We start from the raw sequence: 20,522 nt of genomic DNA, 5'->3' as shown, positions 1-20,522 counted from the left end.
AGTATTTAAATCAAATATACGAATTAAATTAATTGCTCCGTTCTGTTACAGGGTTTCCCGGATTATTGGCTCAGTGGATCTATGCCTTCTTGTCCTAGAATTGATTGCGGTGTTCCACCACCAACCCCAGGAGCGGAATACGGTCAATATGTGGATACCAAATATCAATCCTCATTCTTCTTCGGTTGTCAAAACACATTCAAACTTGCCGGCCAAAGTAGTAAACACGACAACATAGTGAGATGTCAAGCAAACGGTGTGTGGGACTTTGGAGACTTGAGATGTGAGGGTCCAGTTTGTGAAGATCCTGGAAGACCCAGTGATGGTTTCCAAGTATCGCGAAGTTACGAACAAGGATCAGAAGTTTCCTTTGGTTGTAATAGACCTGGATATATTCTTATCAACCCCAGACCTATTACTTGTGTCAGAGAACCGGAATGTAAAGTTGTTCGTCCCCTTGGTTTGGCCTCAGGAAAGATTCCTGACTCCGCAATTAATGCTACAAGTGAAAGACCTAACTACGAAGCTAAGAATGTCAGATTGAACTCAGTTACTGGTTGGTGTGGAAAACAAGAAGCCTTTACATATGTCAGTGTTGATCTGGGCAAGGTATACCGAGTGAAAGCTATACTGGTAAAAGGTGTAGTCACTAATGATATTGTGGGACGTCCTACTGAAATAAGATTCTTCTACAAACAAGCCGACAACGAAAACTATGTTGTGTATTTCCCCAATTTCAACCTTACAATGAGAGATCCTGGAAATTATGGTGAATTGGCAATGATTTCTCTTCCAAAATTCGTCCAAGCTAGATTTGTCATTCTTGGAATCGTCTCTTATATGGACAACGCCTGTTTGAAATTCGAATTGATGGGATGTGATGAACCAGAAACTGATCCACTTTTGGGATACGATTATGGATACTCTCCATGTGTGGATAATGAGACTCCTGTTTTCCAAAACTGTCCTCAACAACCAATTGTTGTACAAAAAGATGCTAATGGCGGTCTTCTTCCTGTTAACTTCACCGAACCCACGGCTGTAGATAACTCCGGAAGCATTGCTCGTCTAGAAGTAAAACCAGCTAACTTCAAGACCCCAGTTCATGTTTTCGAAGACACTGTTGTAAAATATGTGGCTTTTGATTATGATGGTAACGTAGCTATTTGCGAAATTAACATCACTGTACCTGACAATACTCCACCACAATTAAGCTGTCCACAAAGTTACGTCATTGAATTAGTAGACAGACAAGACAGTTACGCCGTCAATTTCAACGAAACTAGAAGAAGGATTAATGCTACAGATGCAAGTGGAGAAGTTCATATTAGCTTCATTCCTGACAAAGCTACAATTGCCATAGGTGCTTTTGAAAATGTTACCGTGGTTGCCACAGACAAACATGGCAACAAAGCTCAATGCCACTTCCAAGTCTCCGTCCAAGCCACCCCTTGCGTAGAATGGGAACTGAAGCCACCAGTTAACGGAGCTTTAAATTGTCTACCAGGCGATAAAGGATTGCAATGTATTGGAACCTGTAATCCAGGATTTAGGTTTACTGATGGAGATACTGTTAAGACTTTCTCTTGTGACAGCAAAACTCCTTGGACTCCAACTTCAGTAGTACCGGATTGTGTTTCAGAAGGTAAACTTATTTAGTTTAATGTTCAAAATATATAATAATTTATTAATTGTTTTAGACACACAACAGGCCGATTATCACTTTACAGCAGCACTCAACTATCGTGCAAATGGTGCTGTCGCCACTTCCTGTTTAAATCAATACACTGAATTAATCGCTCAGTACTATGGTAATCTGAACAATATCCTCTCTGAAAGATGTTCCGCCGTTAACGTTAAAATGAACGTTTCCTTCATCAAAGCTGTGCCAACTCTAATAGAAGAAAATGTCGTAAAGGTGGATTACATTTTAAAAATTGTACCTGTCGTACGTCAACCACAATTATACGATCTTTGTGGAAGCACTCTTAACTTAATGTTCGATTTATCGGTACCATATGCAAGCGCTGTTATAGAACCTTTACTAAATGTATCAGCTATTGGCAATCAATGTCCTCCATTGAAGGCATTAAAATCTTTCAACACCAGAGGATTTACTTGTAGTGTTGGAGAAGTACTGAATATGGACACCAACGATGTACCAAGATGCTGTAAGTTATTAAGAAAGTTAGTTGATTAAAAAATATTTACTTTATGTTCTATTTCAGTACATTGTCCTGCCGGCACTTTCGCGGGAGAAAAACAAAAAGAATGTACTTATTGTCCACGTGGATACTATCAAAATCGCGATCGTCAAGGTGCCTGTTTGAGATGTCCACAAGGCACTTACACTCACGAAGAAGGATCTAAGAGTGTACATGATTGTATTCCAGTTTGCGGATATGGTACTTACTCTCCAACTGGCTTAGTACCTTGTTTGGAATGTCCAAGGAACAGTTACACCAGCGAACCACCAACAGGAGGTTTTAAAGATTGTCAAGCTTGTCCAGCAAATACATTCACATACCAACCAGCTGCTCCCGGAAAAGATAGATGTAGACCAAAATGTAGCCCAGGACAATACTCTCCTACTGGCTTAGCCCCTTGTTCCTTATGTCCAAAAGATTTTTACCAATCACAACCAGGCCAAACGTCTTGTAACGAATGCCCAACCAATATGAAAACGGAGGGTGCGGGTGCAACTGGACGCGATGAATGTCACCCAGTTCAGTGCACAGAAAATGCTTGCCAACATGGTGGTCTTTGCGTACCACTTGGCCACGGAATTCAATGTTTCTGTCCAGCAGGATTTAGTGGACGTAGATGTGAAATTGACATTGATGAATGCTCCTCCCAACCTTGTTATAATGGTGGTACTTGTATTGATCTTCCACAAGGTTACAGATGTCAATGTGCTCCTGGATATTCTGGAATTAACTGTCAAGAGGAAAGATCTGACTGTAGCAATGATACTTGCCCAGCTCGCGCTATGTGCAAGGATGAACCAGGATATAAGAACTTTACTTGTCTCTGCCGATCCGGATATACTGGACTTGACTGTGACGTTACCGTAAGTATCAAAGTGTTAAAAATATGGACAAGTATCTTAAAAATATTTTCTCTTTAGATTGATCCCTGCTCTGCAAATGGTAATCCGTGTAACAACGGAGCTACTTGTTTAGCTCTACAACAAGGAAGATTTATGTGCGAATGTCTGCCTGGATGGGAAGGCCAAACTTGCGAAATCAACATCGACGATTGTGCCGAAAAACCATGTCTCCTAGGCGCAAACTGTACTGATTTAGTCGACGACTTCTCGTGCTCCTGTCCACCAGGTTTTACTGGAAAACGTTGTCAAGAAAAAATTGATCTTTGTAGCCGCACGCCTTGTAAAAATGGTGTTTGCGTTGATAAACTTTTCTATCACGAATGTATCTGTCAACCAGGTTGGACTGGCGAAGCCTGTGAGGTCAACATCAACGACTGTAATCCAAATCCATGCGAAAATGGGGGACATTGTACTGATGAAATCGACGACTTTACCTGCGTCTGCGAACCGGGTTTCACCGGAAAGAAATGCCAACACAACATCGATTTTTGTTCTTCGGAACCATGCCAAAACGGTGCCACCTGTTCCGATCTAGTTGATGGTTTCTCTTGCAAATGCAGACCCGGATATGTTGGACTGCAATGCGAAGCCGAAATTGATGAATGTCTTAGCGATCCTTGCAATCCTGTCGGTACAGAAAAATGCGTAGACTTGGACAATAAATTTACCTGTATGTGCAGAGAAGGCTTTTCTGGACAATTTTGCGAAGAAAATATAGATGACTGTAGTTCAGATCCTTGCTTAAATGGTGGTTCCTGCAGAGACGAAGTTGGAGGTTACAAATGTATATGCCAACCTGGTTGGACTGGCGTCAACTGCGAATCTGACATTGGAAGCTGCCAAAACAGGCCATGTCAGAACGATGCCAAATGTATCAACTTGTTCCAAGATTACTTCTGTGTATGTCCATCTGGAACAGATGGCAAACAATGCGAAACTGCTCCAGAAAGATGTATTGGAAACCCATGCATGCATGGTGGTAAATGTCAAGACTTTGGCTCTGGACTTAACTGTTCCTGCAGCGACAGTTATACAGGAATTGGTTGCCAATATGAATATGACGCTTGTCAGGACAACGCTTGCAAAAATGGAGCTACTTGCACCAATGACGTTACTGGATTCAAGTGCAATTGTGCTCCAGGATTCACTGGTAAATTCTGCCAGGACGACATCGTCGACTGTAGGGAGAACTCTTGTCCACCAAGTGCTACATGCATAGATCTTACCGGCAAATTCTATTGCCAATGTCCGTTTAACCTAACTGGAGAAGACTGTAGAAAAAGTAAGCATGAATTTAATGCGTTTGAGATTTTATTAATCTTTATATTTTAGCTATCTCTGTGGACTACGATTTGTACTTCAGCGACGCTACTAGAAGTTCCGCATCCCAAGTAATTCCGTTCTACACAGGATCTAAATCTAGTATGACCATAGCCATGTGGGTACAATTCACCCAAAAAGATGAAAACGGTATTTTCTTCACTCTGTACTCCGTTTCGTAAGTTTTTTGTAGAAATTTTTTTCTTTTAAATAATATTAAATATAATATTTTTAGATCAAACCATGTACCAAAGGACAGACGACCAATTATTCAGGCCCACTCCAACGGTGTCCAAGTTTCGCTTTTCCCAGATCTTCAAGATGTATATCTTAGCTACAGAGACTACACAACCGTTAATGATGCCCAATGGCACCACATTGCAATCGTTTGGGATGGAGAAAACGGTGGAGAACTTAAACTTATCACTGAAGGTCTAATCGCCAGCAAAGTTGAAGGTTATGGTAGTGGAAGAAAATTACCAGAATAGTAAGTGATAATAGACCATAATAGAAATGTATTAATAATATTTTATTTCAGCGCTTGGGTAACACTAGGAAAACCACAATCAGGCAACCCCAAGGCTTACACTGAATCAGGCTTCCAAGGCCACCTTACCAAAGTTCAAATCTGGGGACGTGCTTTGGATGTAACCAATGAAGTCCAGAAGCAAGTCCGTGACTGCCGCACAGAACCAGTCTTATACAGAGGTTTAATTTTGACATGGGCCGGCTATGAAGATACAGTTGGTGGAGTTGAAAGAATCGTGCCATCTCATTGCGGACAAAGGAACTGTCCACCAGGCTATACCGGAAGCAAATGTCAAGAATTACAAGTCGACAAGATTCCTCCGAAGGTAGAATACTGCCCTGGTGACCTCTGGATTATCACCAAGAATGGATCAGCTTTGGTTGCTTGGGATGAACCTCACTTCAGCGACAACGTTGGAATTGTGAGAATTCAGGAGAAGAACGGACACCGCCCAGGACAAACTCTTCTATGGGGCATTTATCAGATCGCTTATGTCGCTATGGATGAAGCGGGCAACTCCGCTACTTGCACCTTCAAAGTATCAGTTTTGTCAGAATTCTGTCCCGAATTGGCTGACCCAGTTGGAGGTTTGCAAATTTGCAAGGATTGGGGTGCAGGTGGTCAGTTTAAGGTTTGCGAGATTTCTTGTAACCAAGGCTTAAGATTCTCGCAAGACATTCCCAAGTTCTACACATGCGGAGCAGAAGGTTTCTGGAGACCAACTCACAATCCTAATCTTCCTTTAATCTACCCAGCGTGTTCAAGTAAGCTGCGATAAAATTACCAAAGTACTTTATGTAATAATTTGCATCATTTACAGCATCGCAGCCAGCTCAGAGAGTTTTCAAGATCTCTATGTTATTCCCAAGTTCGGTTCTTTGCAACGAAGCAGGTCAAGGAGTTTTAAGGCAGAAGGTCAGAAATGCGGTGAACTCTCTGAATAGGGACTGGAACTTCTGTTCATTCTCTGTGGAAGGTACCAGAGAATGTAAGGATCTCAACATTGACGTTAAGTGCGATCACAGAAGTGGAAGACAAGTTAGACAAGTAAGCGATGATGAAGATGAAGGAACCTACGTCATCAAGGCTGATGTTCCAGTTGAAAAGTAAGTACTTAATTTGGTATATAGTAATTGATAAATGTGTTTTGTAAATTGTCTTAAATGTTTAGTTGTGATATAGTATTTTCTGTTATTTAATTGAGTAGTTACTATTCCTTAAATATGATTAAAACGACATTTATTCTTTCTATTATATTTAGTATTATGGTGCATCAGAATATAAAAACTGAAAACTAGCTCTAAAAACCTTTTAGACTTAAAGGCAAAAACTAAACAATAAATGACAATTATTCACTTTCCCAACTCTTGGAATACTATTTAAATATTTTAAGACGTAAAAGTTTTTGCACAAATATTCTTTGCATGCTCTATTTGTAGTATCTATTGTAGTTTAGTGAATGTGTAGACAGCATGTTGTTTGTATTGTAGAAATGCCCGCCAAGGAAGGCAATCCACCAGCGATACGTACGACATTGAAATCTCCTTCCCAGCAGTAAAGTAAGAGCACTTTTATAAGTTGATCTATTAGAAATTGGGCACGCGAAAACATCAATTTCAAGTTGTTCTAACATTTTTCGGGTGCCCCATTTCAATGGGACTAAGCATGCATGCCAGTAGATTTGAGCGTAAATTCTTGTAATTGTTTTTGCTTCCAAAATATAAATAAGCATATACATTTGTACTTTTGTAATAGTATATAAATGTATAGGCTTCGATTCAATTAAGACCAACAAAAATTAATTATCTTTCTTTACAAAGTGACCCAGTGGTTCACTCCAACACGAACGAACGCTCATCCGTCAAGCTGCTTCTGGAAAAACTCATCTTGGAAGAAGACCAATTCGACGTACGTGATATTTTACCAAACACAGTACCAGATCCATCATCCTTAGTTTTGGAATCCGACTACGCATGTCCCATCGGTCAAGTTGTTATGGCTCCCGATTGTGTACCATGTTCCATTGGTACTTACTATGAAAAGGAGAACAAGACTTGCATTCCTTGCCCAAGAGGATCGTACCAAAGCGAAACTGGACAGCAACAGTGCACCCAATGTCCAATCATTGCCGGAAGACCTGGTGTCACGGTATCGTTGGGAGCCAGAAGTGCTGCCGACTGTAAGGAACGTTGTCCAGCTGGTAAATTCTACGACCACGAAGCTGGATTATGCCGAAGCTGCGGTCATGGATTCTACCAACCGATGGAAGGCTCATTCAGCTGTGAGATCTGCGGATTGGGCAAGACCACCAGGACTAGCGAAGCCGTATCAGCCAAGGAGTGCAGAGACGAATGTGGAAGCGGAATGCAACTCGCTCTGGATGGCAAGTGCGAATCTTGCCCAAGAGGTACATACAGAATGCAAGGAGTTCAGGCCGCCTGTATTGGATGTCCGTTAGGAAGAACCACTCCTAAGACAGGAGCCAGCTCCATAGAAGAATGCTCGTTACCTGTATGTACGCCAGGTACATATCTAAACGGAACATTAAACAGCTGCGTTCCATGCAAAAAAGGATTCTATCAACCAGAGTCACAACAGACGTTGTGTATCGCTTGTCCACCGAATACCAGCACTAAAGGAACAGCTGCGGTATGTAACTTAGAAGTTTTGTAATTATGATGAAATTATTAATTTTCTCTTTATTTTTAGACCAGCAAAGCAGAATGTACTAACCCATGCGAGATGAACGGTGCCGAAATGCACTGTGACGCCAATGCGTACTGCCTCCTCATCCCGGAAACCAGCGACTTCAAATGCGAATGCAAGCCAGGTTTTAATGGAACCGGCAAGTACTGTACTGATCTGTGCGACGGATTCTGTGACAATGAAGGCACCTGTGTCAAGGACGTTAGAGGTCAACCATCTTGCAGATGTATCGGAAGCTTCACTGGTAAACATTGCTCCGAGAAGTCTGAATTTGCCTACATCGCAGGAGGAATAGCAGCCTCAGTAATTTTGATCATATTCATTGTGTTGCTTATCTGGATGATCTGCGCAAGGTAAATTATTGAGAATTTTTCAAAAATATACATTATATTAATATATTATTGCCTTTTTACAGAGCCAACCGTAGGAGGGAACCCAAGAAACTGTTGACCCCAGCAACGGACCAAAACGGATCGCAAGTGAACTTCTACTACGGAGCACCGACACCGTACGCGGAGAGCATAGCACCAAGTCACCACTCAACATACGCGCATTATTACGACGACGAAGAAGACGGCTGGGAGATGCCCAACTTCTACAACGAAACTTATATGAAGGAAAGCCTTCACAACGGCGTCAACGGCAAAATGAATAGTTTAGCGAGATCTAACGCCAGTATATACGCTACAAAAGACGATCTGTACGATAGACTAAAACGTCATGCCTATCCAGGCAAGAAAGGTAATGATGAAGATGAATAGACCATTTGCGCAACGAATACTAACCCCCACTAACTTTTTCAGATAAAAGTGACAGTGACAGTGAAGGTCAATAGTACCTAATTATCTGGTCAACAATTAAATGCTCAATTGTAGCACAACAAATGTCTAGTGAACAATTTTTTGTATTGTTAATGTTAAGCACTACCATAGTTGTTAAAATGTATTAGAAAATTCTCTTGTAAAATATTAACAACAAAAACCTTTCTCTTCCTGTTGTGTGAATAGTACTATGAATGTAATTTTTAATCCCCGTACCTTTTGCTTGTTATTTATAGTCATCGTACGATTTCTTTAAGACTTGTTGATTTCAAGAGACAATTTATTATATAGTTAGCTATTGTAATTATGAGTAATAATATTTAAAGTTATATTGTAATTATTTTATGTAATTAAGATGAATGAACGAATGTCTGGAACGAGTGTAGGAGTGATGTTTACATAAAATATTAAGAATGACTGAATAAACTTTATATAATATTTAAATTTTTCGTTTTATTTACTACGATTGTATATATTTTGTAATTACTCTCCAAAATATAATTAATATTTAAATCATTGACAAATAAACAAAATAATGTAAATATTCTCTAATACATAATTAATAATTTAAAATTATTGACAATTTGGCAGAAACCTAAATTAATTCAATAAATATTTAAATTTTGTTTGGTTTAGTATTCAAAATAATTAACAATTATCAATATTATTATATTTTTATGTAACAATAATAAATTTATAAATGATTTCTTACCCAATGAACTAGTCTTGGTATAAACCTGTAAATAAATAATGTTATTACTTAATTATGGATGCTATAAATTGAATTTTTCCAAACAACAACAACCAAAATTACTATTATTAATGTGTTATTCATTTAAATTAAATAAAATTATATATTAAAATGTAATAACTACACAAAATTAATTAAGTTTATATTATTTAAAATGTTTACACTATATTTTATCTCCCATTATTCATTTTATGCCTAAATCAAAATAATTTCTATTTAAATTAAGTATTAAACAAAATAAGTGCGAAATGTGAATGGTCACAGAAATTTTAAAAATTTCAAATAATTTGAAATAATTACATATAATTTCAATTAAATAATTTCAAATTACAAATTGCAAATTTCAGATTTCAAATTTTAAAAATTTAAATTATAAATTTTAAAATATTAAATTATAAAATTTATTTATTGATTTTTCCAATTTGTATATAAATAAATTCTAACTATTAAGAATATTGTTATATACATTGACAAAACGTAAATACGCTTGAATGTGCGTTTAAAGTAATATCCCCGACGTTTATAAGATTTGTAACAAAAAGAGCAAAAAAGTATAGAATACTGAAATATATTTTTTATACTGATTGGACAAAATTTTAATTAAATCTTTCTAAATATCTTATTGACTACTAGTGCCATCTGTAGAGTGAAACTGCAAATATACAATTAAACTTACAGGTAACTGTTTAATTTTGACAATTCAACAGATACATTATAGAAGCTTGTTGAATACATATATTATCAAAGGTAATTAAAAATATACAAATACATAATTTAACAGAAATTTTGATTAATAATAATAAAATAAATTAACTTACATTTAAAGCCTTTAATTTCCTTGTAAACCAATCGTAAATAAAGGTTATTTGATAATATTTCAGTTGTTTATCAAAAATTTATTATTATTTCAATTAAATACATGGCACATCATAAGAAGGTTTACTTTATGTCTATGAAACAATAATTATACACTATTATTCAATCATTATGAGATGACATGAATATCAAAAATCAAAATCTCAGAAGTGACACGAAATTTTAAGATTCCAAGAATTTACACAGTTATACAACCCAGTTAACACATCATATGCGCTTGCGTGGCTATATTGAACAGAGAACAGGTTAAAATATTTAAAATAAATCAAATTCTAAGCAGTTAAACACATAATCAAGTGCGGAATCACGGCGCCGAAACATCTCGTCATCGAAACACCCGATTGGATTTAGAAATCGTGCGAGGGTTAATGTTTATTAAACGATTAACTGGTCAGTGAGTCATGCGCGTTCAGTCGTCCCACGGCCATGTTCGTTGGTATACATTTCTGAAGTGGTGAACTTCTGTTGTTGTTTTTAAGAGAAATAGTGATTATTCCGGCCTAAAAATGGCAGGGAATGTGGGGATGGAACAACTGATCCCGATCGTGAACAAGCTGCAGGACGCGTTCACGCAGCTCGGGGTGCATTTAACGTTGGATCTGCCACAAATCGCGGTGGTGGGCGGACAGTCCGCTGGAAAAAGTTCCGTTTTGGAGAATTTTGTCGGCAGGTAAACACTCTTCAACCGTAACATTAATTTTGCGAGAAAAACCACCACAGCAACCCACACGGATATTGATTTCACGTCGGCTAAATCAATTTAAAATTTGACTTTTGACATATTGACCTGTACTCGAAAAAATACCATCGAACTTAATAAATAAAGGGCACGGAATCACCTGTTAATTTAATTCAATCAATTATGCAATTTAAAAGAATTTATCACTTGGCGTTTGACCTAGTGACATATCAGTAGGCATGTGGGTTGTATATTGATTTTTAAAACATTGTGATCAGTTGAATGACATTATTCTTTTGCAGAGACTTCCTTCCTAGAGGATCTGGCATTGTAACTCGTCGGCCTCTTATCTTACAACTGATAAACTCCCCCACTGGTAAGTTTTCACGTCCCAAATAATTAAATAAATCTTTGTTCTGGTATTAATGACAACAAAAAAATGTTTACATGATGTGTTTACAAACATTATTAACTCTGGTGGTTGTTTATCCTTGATTGTGTATATTTCATTAATGTTTGCTGCAATAATAATTAATTTGACATACACACAAGGGTCAAAAGAAAATCAATACATGTCATTTTTCTAAAACATCATATTAGCAGCAATTACACGTTTATCCAATGTTAATTTAATAATAATTTTATATAAAATTTAGTATTTTATATAAAATTTATTATTATATATTATTTCCAATAAAGAATAAAATCAATTAATTTTATTGTAGATAAAAAATTATCACAATTCTATGTAATTTCAATTAAAATATAATTATATTTTCCAAAATTACAGCTATTTAATTTTTTTGTTATCAGAATGATTGTAATTATGATAACTTATGTTAACACAATAATGATTATTTATTTTAAGATTCGCTTGTTTTATGATTCAATGTTTATTGATATTTTATGGTCTTAAATAATAAGAGAATATTTACGTATTTAATATCAATATACTAAGTTAATCAATAAACATTAGACACAAACATTTACTTAGGAAATATCATAGATAAATTAACTCTTACTAATTTGTTTTATGAAAATCATACTGGATTTCCATTAAAATTTAGGCAAAAAGATGATTTCACCAAAGTTTGTGTGTTTTCAATAGAACATCCTGTATAAAATTGGGAAGTACTATTAATTGTTCTGTATAGAATGGTCCTTAATTAACGTATGTCAAAATTTCTGAAAAAAAAATATTACGTTTAGATATAGGACATCATATAGCTATTTTACTTGCTATTACATGTATAATTTAAAAATATAAATATATACTGCGCGTTCTATTGAAAATAACAAAGTTGTTCAAAATATTAAGAGTAAGTTAGTGTAAATCACCCTGTATATATATTTTAAGATTATTTTGAAAAATTATTATTAGGAAATTATAGATAGATTAATTACAAAGATTCGCACTAACTTGTTAATTGAAGATGATAAAAAATTATGTATCCGCCTTGATATTGGATTTCCATTAAAATGTAGGCAAAAGGGTGATAAGAGTAACGAGAAACCAAAGTTTGTAGGCAACAATGTGATAAGCACAGCATCACTATGCATTCCTGTTTTCCATTCCTACGGAAATTCTCTTGGGAATATTGATGGAATGAAAACCTTTAATTAATATAAATATAAATAATATATAAAAACCTGAAATGTATTTATTACACGACGTATTCGCATTTGTTCGTAGAATATGCCGAATTCTTGCACTGCAAAGGTAAGAAATTCGTCGATTTCGAAGAAGTGCGGAAGGAAATCGAAGGTGAAACCGACAGGGTCACGGGAAGCAACAAAGGCATCTCAAACATACCAATCAACTTGAGAGTTTACTCTCCGAATGGTAAATAATAATTTTTCCGACAAGAATTCCGTATTAATTTTGATTAAAAATATTTTAGTACTCAATTTGACTTTGATCGATTTGCCTGGCCTGACGAAGGTGCCAATCGGTGATCAACCGGCCGACATCGAACAGCAAATCAAGGGAATGATCATGCAGTTCATCAAGAGGGAGTCGTGCCTAATCCTGGCCGTTACGCCGGCCAACACCGATCTGGCCAACTCGGATGCTCTCAAACTCGCTAAAGAAGTCGATCCGCAAGGTATCCGAACGATTGGCGTGATAACCAAACTGGACTTGATGGATGACGGCACCGACGCCAGGGACATTCTAGAAAACAAGCTGTTACCTTTGAGAAGGGGCTACATTGGAGTCGTGAACCGCTCACAAAAAGACATCGAGGGAAGGAAGGACATCAACGCGGCTTTGGCGGCTGAAAGGAAATTCTTCATCAGCCATCCTTCCTACAGACACATAGCCGACCGTTTGGGAACACCGTACCTTCAAAGGGTTTTGAACCAACAACTCACGAATCACATCAGAGACACGCTTCCCGGCCTCAGAGATAAACTTCAGAAACAATTGCTGACACTCGAAAAGGACGTGGAACAGTTCAAATACTTCAGGCCGGACGATCCGTCCATCAAAACCAAGGCTATGTTACAGTATGTCTCTTCTATTAGTTCGATGTTCGAGTGAGACTCTAAAACTTATTTGTGTTACAGGATGATTCAACAGTTACAAACAGATTTTGAAAGGACAATCGAAGGTTCGGGTTCCGCACAAATTAATACGATGGAATTATCTGGCGGTGCCAAAATTAACAGATTGTTCCACGAACGGTTCCCCTTCGAAATCGTCAAGATGGAGTTCGATGAAAAGGAGTTGCGCAGAGAAATAGCCTTTGCCATCCGCAACATTCACGGTATTAGGGTAAGTTTTTCCTCAAGTAATACAATTTAAAAAAAAAAAAAACAATATTTTAAACAATTTTTAGGTCGGTTTGTTCACGCCCGATATGGCTTTTGAAGCTATTGTCAAGAAGCAGATCTCACGTTTAAAAGAACCTTCGTTGAAGTGCGTCGACTTAGTCGTAACGGAGTTGTCTAACGTCGTTCGTTTTTGCACAGATAAAGTAATTATTATTTTTCGTCGTTGTTTTATATTAAAATTGATGTTTTATAGATGAACAGATACCCGAGGCTGAGGGAAGAGGCGGAACGTATCATCACCACTCACATCAGACAAAGAGAGCAGTACTGCAAGGAGCAGTTGTGCCTGCTGATCGATTGCGAACTAGCTTACATGAACACAAACCATGAAGACTTCATCGGATTTGCAAAGTAAGCCATATGAATTTAGTCAGTAAACTTTCACATGTGCTGATATTTTCAGTGCTCAAAACCAATCGGAGAATGCAATGAAGACGAGCTCACGCGGCGCCCTGGGCAATCAGGTGATCCGCAAGGGTTACATGTGCATCCACAATCTGGGCATAATGAAGGGCGGATCGCGCGACTACTGGTTCGTGCTCACGTCCGAAAGTATTTCGTGGTTCAAGGACGAGGAGGAACGCGAGAAGAAGTACATGCTGCCGTTGGACGGGCTGAAGCTGCGCGACATCGAACAGGGTTTCATGTCCAGGCGACACATGTTCGCTCTCTTCAATCCCGACGGCAGGAATGTATACAAAGTACGTTCACTTAATGATTAATTAATTAAAGATGTTTTAACTAAATGTTATTGTGGTTTAATAGGACTACAAGCAATTGGAGTTGAGCTGCGAAACGTTGGACGAGGTTGATTCGTGGAAGGCTTCGTTCCTGAGGGCAGGAGTTTATCCGGAAAAACAAACTGAACAAGTTAATGGCGAAGAGGTAAATTATTTCATGTTTTTACAGCATGAGATCACCCATCAAAAACTGTTTAAAGTGCATGATGTGGCATCACACACACTGTCTACTCTTTTTAATTTATCCAATTTTTTTACAACTGTGTCATTTTTGCTTTTGAAGACTGGATAATCTAGTAAATTATTATTTTCTCTTTCTCTATCATGTGATTAACAAGGTATAGAAAAGTTTTGTTAGTTAATTTTTTTTATTTAAAATTAAATTAATTATACAGTGTGATTCACTTAACTTATTTATTAAATGTTTAAAGGGAATAATGATAATGATTTAAAATTTTGATAACTACTTGAACTAGTTTTCTAAATTATTTTGAACAAAACAAATTAAGAGACTGCAAAGTGACATTGTTATTTTCAATGTATTGTTGTTTAAGATTTGGGAGTACTACTAATGTTTCCTTATAGGATGGTCCTTGGTTAACGTGTATGCTAAAAATGCACTTTCCAGCATCAAAATGGGAGACTTTAAATTAATATTAACTAAACCATCAATCCGTCAAAATTTTTGTAAAAAAATAACTCAAAAAATATGTCAATAACTTTTTTGTTCTCTATGAGCTTCTAATTAATAGGTTGAGGGGAATCACCCTGTATATTTTAACATTATTTTGAAACAATCCCACACATATAAATAATTATATGTATATCTTACAGAGAAGACGGGCAAGTATAATAAGGTCTTTTAAAAAACGGTCAGAGGGTTTGCATTTGATTTTAAAAATTCTCAGCATTACTACAAAATAATTTGATTGCACAAAAATATTTTTAACTACGTTCTATTTGTAGTAATGTCTGAGAATGTTTGAGGGTGACTTGTATTTAACTCTATACCTTGTGTAGGTAATTGCATGTATTAATTAGTGTGTTGTTTTACTTCAACGCTTCAGGGGGATAATTATCAGGTTTGTAAATTTAACAATGTGTTATGGTAGAATTTTACTGCCACAAAACACTTTTTATTAATAAAATGCACTATTAACAACTTTATTACAATTTTACGACTATTTCGTATTTTATGCTAATCCTTTCTACATCATAATAGTATATTTACGTATAATTTTAAGTTGTTATTGTAGTTTTTAACACCTTTGAATGTATCCCAGAACTTTTATAGCCAACCAATCTACACTTGTATACGTATATGTATATAATCCGAGCATGGCTCCATATTTAACTAACAAATAATCCCATACCTTCCTGTATTTATGTATGCGTTAAATTTTTCCACTAATATTTATTAAACACGCAATTTTCATTATCTTACTTACATAATTTTACCAATATAGAGTGGTGGCGAGAACGTCAGCAGCTCAATGGACCCTCAACTTGAAAGACAAGTGGAAACAATCAGAAACCTGGTGGATAGCTACATGAAAATCGTGACAAAGACCACCAGAGACCTGGTACCCAAGACCATCATGTACATGATCATCAACCACACCAAGGACTTCATCAACGGTGAATTGTTGGCCCACATTTACGCCAGTGGCGACCAGGTAATTGAATTGAATTTATAACATCTAACCATGTTAAACTGTACCGTATTTGTTTTAATTTCAGTCCCAGATGATGGAGGAGGCGCCGGAAGAGGCACAGAAACGGGAGGAGATGCTACGCATGTACCACGCATGCAAAGAATCGCTGCACATCATCGGCGACGTGTCGATGGCCACAGTTTCGACACCGGTGCCGCCGCCCGTCAAGAACGACTGGCTGGCCAGCGGTTTGGAGAATCCACGACTCTCGCCGCCCAGTCCGGGTGGTCCGAGGAAAGCGGCGCCCAACATGGGAACCGTCGGTTCCAGCGGTACGTATCATTCATTTCCATTACGTTTAGTGCACGTTTAACTCCTTATTAACTGAAATCACACAGCATGTTTCTCTATTAAACCACTAACCATTTTTCTCCTTCACCATTTTATTTTCGACTATCTGCAGTCCGGTCGACCCTACGAACCGGAAGAAGATGCGTAATTATGTAGCATTGCATGTAATCACTTGTGTATTTTGCACTGGGGGAAGAGAAATTGACAATTGCACCTTCCAATTAACGGTACAAGACCGAATCGACGACAATAAACGATTAACCAACAATTTCATTGCGTACATCGGCAGGTTCATTGGGTTCGAGAGCGCCTCCACCGCCGCCGAGTTCCGGACGTCCGGCGCCCGCCATTCCCAACAGGCCAGGCGGAGGTGCACCGCCGATGCCGCCCGGCAGACCGCAGGGGCAAGCTTTGCCCGCTCCCCTCGTGCCCACGTAAGTGAACATCAGTTTCTTTGTCTAACATCATTAATATTAATCAAACAGTGATTGAGGAAGTTGTTTTCGGCAATTATTTGTTCAAGAAAGGTTAGAATTTGTTAATAATACTTGCCTAAAATACTTTCTCCGACATACACCATACAACCACAGGTTGTGCTGACCTCGTGGTGTTTATTTTCAGGAGGCGTTAGGAAAAATTCTATTAATCCAACAATTAACAATACTTATAACTTATAAATATACTCATACATATGTCCCCCCTTACGGGTGGGAAGTATTTTACGAATACATTTTAACATGATTGATTTCATTGTCCAAAATAGAATTGCATAATTTAAAAGTGTATATTGATAAAGCAAGCACATTCATTACTTACATGTAAAAGTACAAAATAGATAAATGAATTGTCTCACCTAAAAGCATGTTGATTAATATAAATTTAACATATATTATACATTCATTAACGCAGAACGCTTTGTGTAATATATTAGTAGAGCGAGCACGATAAGATATAAATATTCATAAGAAATGAAATCAATTGTGTTTGTTTTGTTGAAAGTCATTTAAAAATAGGGTGCTAATGTTTGTTACACGCTTGCTTCACATATTATAGTTGTGTCTTGAAATACGTGTAAAACGTTGAATAATTGTATATTATATTGTTTTTATTTTACCCGATTTTACTGGGAATTGTTTGTTAAAAAAACAGTTGTACTTTCAAGAGAATGGTTTTGATAAATGTATTTTAAAAGTTTGTCGACGGATAGATTACTTGAACTTTCGTTCTATGAAATTGTTTCTTGGTAACCAGCTTTGTTTCAAACAAACATTGTTTTCAATTCATACATCAAATGCTTACCTCACTTTACAAACGTCTGATGTTTTAATCTGATTTGCTCGAAATGGCGAAGACTAAGAGAATTGCCCCTGTCATTAAAAGCTCTACTTCACTCAAAAAGAAAATGAAACCAGAGCAAAAGAAAAGCAGTTTGAAGAAAATTAATATTGCTTTGAAAACCATAATTGACAATAAGGTTGATGAAACTACTATAATTAAATCGAAAAATCCCCTGTTGTTCAAGCAAACCAGATACAATTTGAGACCCAGGAAGTATTGAACTGATTATGGAAAATTGGGGACAAAATATCAAGTATTTGCTCTTATACATTTATATACTATATTATATATTTATACATATATTTGGGGGGTTAAACAAAATAAATGCTTTCATTTAAATATTTAGTTTTCTTTCGAATGTGATGTAAGTAAATAATTTAATTCTCTAGTCTTGTCATTTTGATGGACGTACTGGAATGCCAAAAATAATATATTAAAGTATAAAATTCATGTGAGAAGTTCAGGTAATCTTAATTCGAGAGGTGCGAGCGATGGGCTGAAAGAACCCGATGTTTGGGTGGTCAAACAAAAATAAATAAATTGGGCCTTGTCTCTTGATCTCCTTCAGAAGAGTGGCCGGTCAACAGATGGGCGGCGTCCAGGTGCCGCAGCAGGTGCAGATGGCGGTAGGACGCGCCGTCACCAACGCCGCCATCAACGAACTCTCCAATGCCTTCAAGTTCCACAAGTAAATTGATATATTTTATTTAATATTGTAACTGTGTTATTACTATTAACACATGGTTTTTGGTTAGTTTTGGATTAATTTTCTTCTGATTGGGTACTAACAATGTTACGGTTTAGGTTTGTCGCGACTAGAATTTGAATGTTTTAATAGCTCTTGGTGTTTTAATATCTAAAGAGTGATTGCTCGGTTTGCGTGAAAGTATCTGGCAAAGTATGATTTTGGAAGGGGTTATCTATTAATTGTCAGATCCGTGTCAAATCGCCAAAAATTACGTTCCATTTTAAAGTTAAAAATTGTAGATTTGTATAAATATGTTGCACTCAATCAATTGAGTGAATCCCATACGAAACATTCCATTTCATACCAAAGTTAAAACGTAGCTTTAACTCTATACATCACTTTATCTCACCAAGAATGTGCGGTATGATGAAATGCGCACATTAAACAGTAAGATCTTCCGTGTAGGGTATATAAACTTATATCTAAATGTCTAATTATTCTACTACTATATAGCTAATCTCATAAAAATACAATTTCGATGTACTCACAAGTCCGCAGATCGCTTAGAATTCAAAAAATATAAAAAAAAAAATTAACATTTTGCACATACTAGTTAAAATTTATTTTGCATATCAAGCATTATATTAAAATAGTAGTGAGTTTTTAAAAAGTATATAAAAATCTGTTAAACGATGACGTGTATAGAGTATAGCAAGGTACAAAATAAAAGACATGATGTAGTCGTCACTGTATTTTAGAAAAAGTCAATTATTGGCGACGTACGGTTGTTTTACATCGTTTTCAATTATTTTATTTCGGGCAGATCAGTCAAGAAATTCCTTTGTTTAATACTCACCAAAAAAAAATCGTGTACAATTTTATTGTACTTGTTATATTTTTGACTGGTCGAATTTTTCATGTCATAATTATGACTTATGAATTGTATAATATAAACATATTATATAGAATATTATTTACATTATGCTTGATACATAATTCAAAGTGTATAATGAAGATTGTTGTTAAATATTTAGTAACCATAAGTGGAAAATTAAAGGAAAGCGTTAATAATATTCCACTTCAGTGTTGTTCATTGACACATTCTGTAGATACTAACCGTTTGATTTCGAAATGTTGCCGTCATCCAAACACTGCTCTATATTTAACAGTGCGATCCAATTGTGTTTATATGTTGTTATTGTATATAAAAAAGTATTTATAAGTCATTGGAGGGAGTCAACATTTTGAAAGGGCATTCGATCGTGCACTTGGTTTGCACACAATTTATGTAGTTACTCTTGAATGTGTAAATATAGACATACAATATCAGTTCTCTATTTATTAAAACCTACTAACAATCCTCTCCTCTCGTCTTTGTCTTGTTACCTTTCCCTTGCATATAATTAAATTTGCTTTATGCTGTTTTTATTTATAGTTTCGCCTTGTTTTGGCTAATTTTACTAAATTCTCAAATATTTTTATTTGCCGCAAAAACTTTTTTTAATTTTTCGCATGACAACTTTTTATTTTCAGTCGTCCAGTTCCCAATATCCCCCCCAGGATACCAGACAGACCGAATTCCGGACAGCAACATTGAAGGCTCTAGTCAAAATTTTAAGGTGTTAAAGTTTTGGGACCAACCAGGTGCAACTTACTCAGTGGAAAAAGCCTTCTACAATATTAAACTACTAGAAGATTGAGAATCTGTGATTGTGTTTATTAAATATGAACTCTTAATATTTTTGTTAATCACATTTTTTTTGTAAATTTATATTTAAGTTTTAATTAATAGTGGTACAACATCGACAACAGCAAAGTTTCATTTCCATTTTTGCAACTCAGAAACTAGTCTAATTGTATAGTATTATTAGTTTCCTTAATTATTTTATTTCGTCAATCTGTAATTTTAGTGTATTTAATTTAAATACTTAATGTATTTATGTGTATAGAATCATTAAAAGTATTTTTAATATTAGCTCTTTATTTTATTGGTGTATTAAATATTTTTATAAATATTTAAAAAAATAAATTGATTATTTATATTTATAATCACCTGCGTTTTTAATACACTTACACCAAATGGTATAAAGGTGTATGCAAATATTCCACTCAGAAATCACTTTT

At 36.2% G+C, this 20,522-nt stretch overlaps 2 protein-coding genes across 7 annotated transcripts in view; both read left to right on the top strand.

Annotated features, from left to right (window-relative positions):
• LOC109599873 (sushi, von Willebrand factor type A, EGF and pentraxin domain-containing protein 1) overlaps positions 1-8,929 on the top strand; it is a 39,911-nt gene extending 30,982 nt beyond the window's left edge. The window contains exons 9-21 of one of the 2 annotated variants that reach the window (XM_020015922.2): positions 52-1,645; positions 1,701-2,171; positions 2,229-3,070; positions 3,128-4,391; positions 4,442-4,607; positions 4,665-4,916; positions 4,968-5,722; positions 5,779-6,064; positions 6,449-6,517; positions 6,779-7,607; positions 7,668-8,017; positions 8,080-8,405; positions 8,468-8,929. In XM_020015922.2, the coding sequence (XP_019871481.1) occupies positions 52-1,645; positions 1,701-2,171; positions 2,229-3,070; positions 3,128-4,391; positions 4,442-4,607; positions 4,665-4,916; positions 4,968-5,722; positions 5,779-6,064; positions 6,449-6,517; positions 6,779-7,607; positions 7,668-8,017; positions 8,080-8,405; positions 8,468-8,499 (7,236 nt within the window). In that variant the 3' untranslated portion in view covers positions 8,500-8,929. The remainder of the gene's footprint in view (positions 1-51; positions 1,646-1,700; positions 2,172-2,228; positions 3,071-3,127; positions 4,392-4,441; positions 4,608-4,664; positions 4,917-4,967; positions 5,723-5,778; positions 6,065-6,448; positions 6,518-6,778; positions 7,608-7,667; positions 8,018-8,079; positions 8,406-8,467) is intronic. The other variant, XM_049965553.1, reaches the window with a different exon arrangement.
• Positions 8,930-10,269: 1,340 nt separating this feature from the next.
• On the top strand, positions 10,270-20,373 carry LOC109599872 (dynamin). Of its 5 annotated transcripts, XM_049965563.1 has the most exons (15): positions 10,275-10,782; positions 11,094-11,167; positions 12,485-12,634; positions 12,693-13,299; positions 13,360-13,567; positions 13,632-13,769; positions 13,820-13,977; positions 14,030-14,327; positions 14,392-14,511; positions 15,434-15,448; positions 15,833-16,042; positions 16,107-16,353; positions 16,662-16,806; positions 18,279-18,398; positions 19,932-20,373. In XM_049965563.1, the coding sequence occupies exons 1-15, from the start codon at positions 10,619-10,621 to the stop codon at positions 19,993-19,995; spliced, it is 2,718 nt and encodes a 905-aa protein (XP_049821520.1). In that variant the 5' UTR covers positions 10,275-10,618; the 3' UTR covers positions 19,996-20,373. The 5 variants fall into 5 exon arrangements, 4 of the variants coding, with proteins under 4 accessions (XP_049821522.1, XP_049821523.1, XP_049821520.1 ...); XR_007547623.1 differs by lacking the exons at positions 18,279-18,398; positions 19,932-20,373 and adding an exon at positions 16,485-16,599 and having other exon boundaries at positions 10,270-10,782; positions 16,662-16,801; XM_049965565.1 differs by lacking the exon at positions 18,279-18,398 and having other exon boundaries at positions 10,272-10,782.
• Positions 20,374-20,522: the final 149 nt, after the last annotated feature.

Source organism: Aethina tumida, chromosome 3 (assembly GCF_024364675.1).
Source record: "Aethina tumida isolate Nest 87 chromosome 3, icAetTumi1.1, whole genome shotgun sequence".
Taxonomy (NCBI): Eukaryota; Metazoa; Arthropoda; class Insecta; order Coleoptera; family Nitidulidae; genus Aethina; species Aethina tumida.
This window is presented reverse-complemented; position numbering and strand designations above follow the sequence as displayed.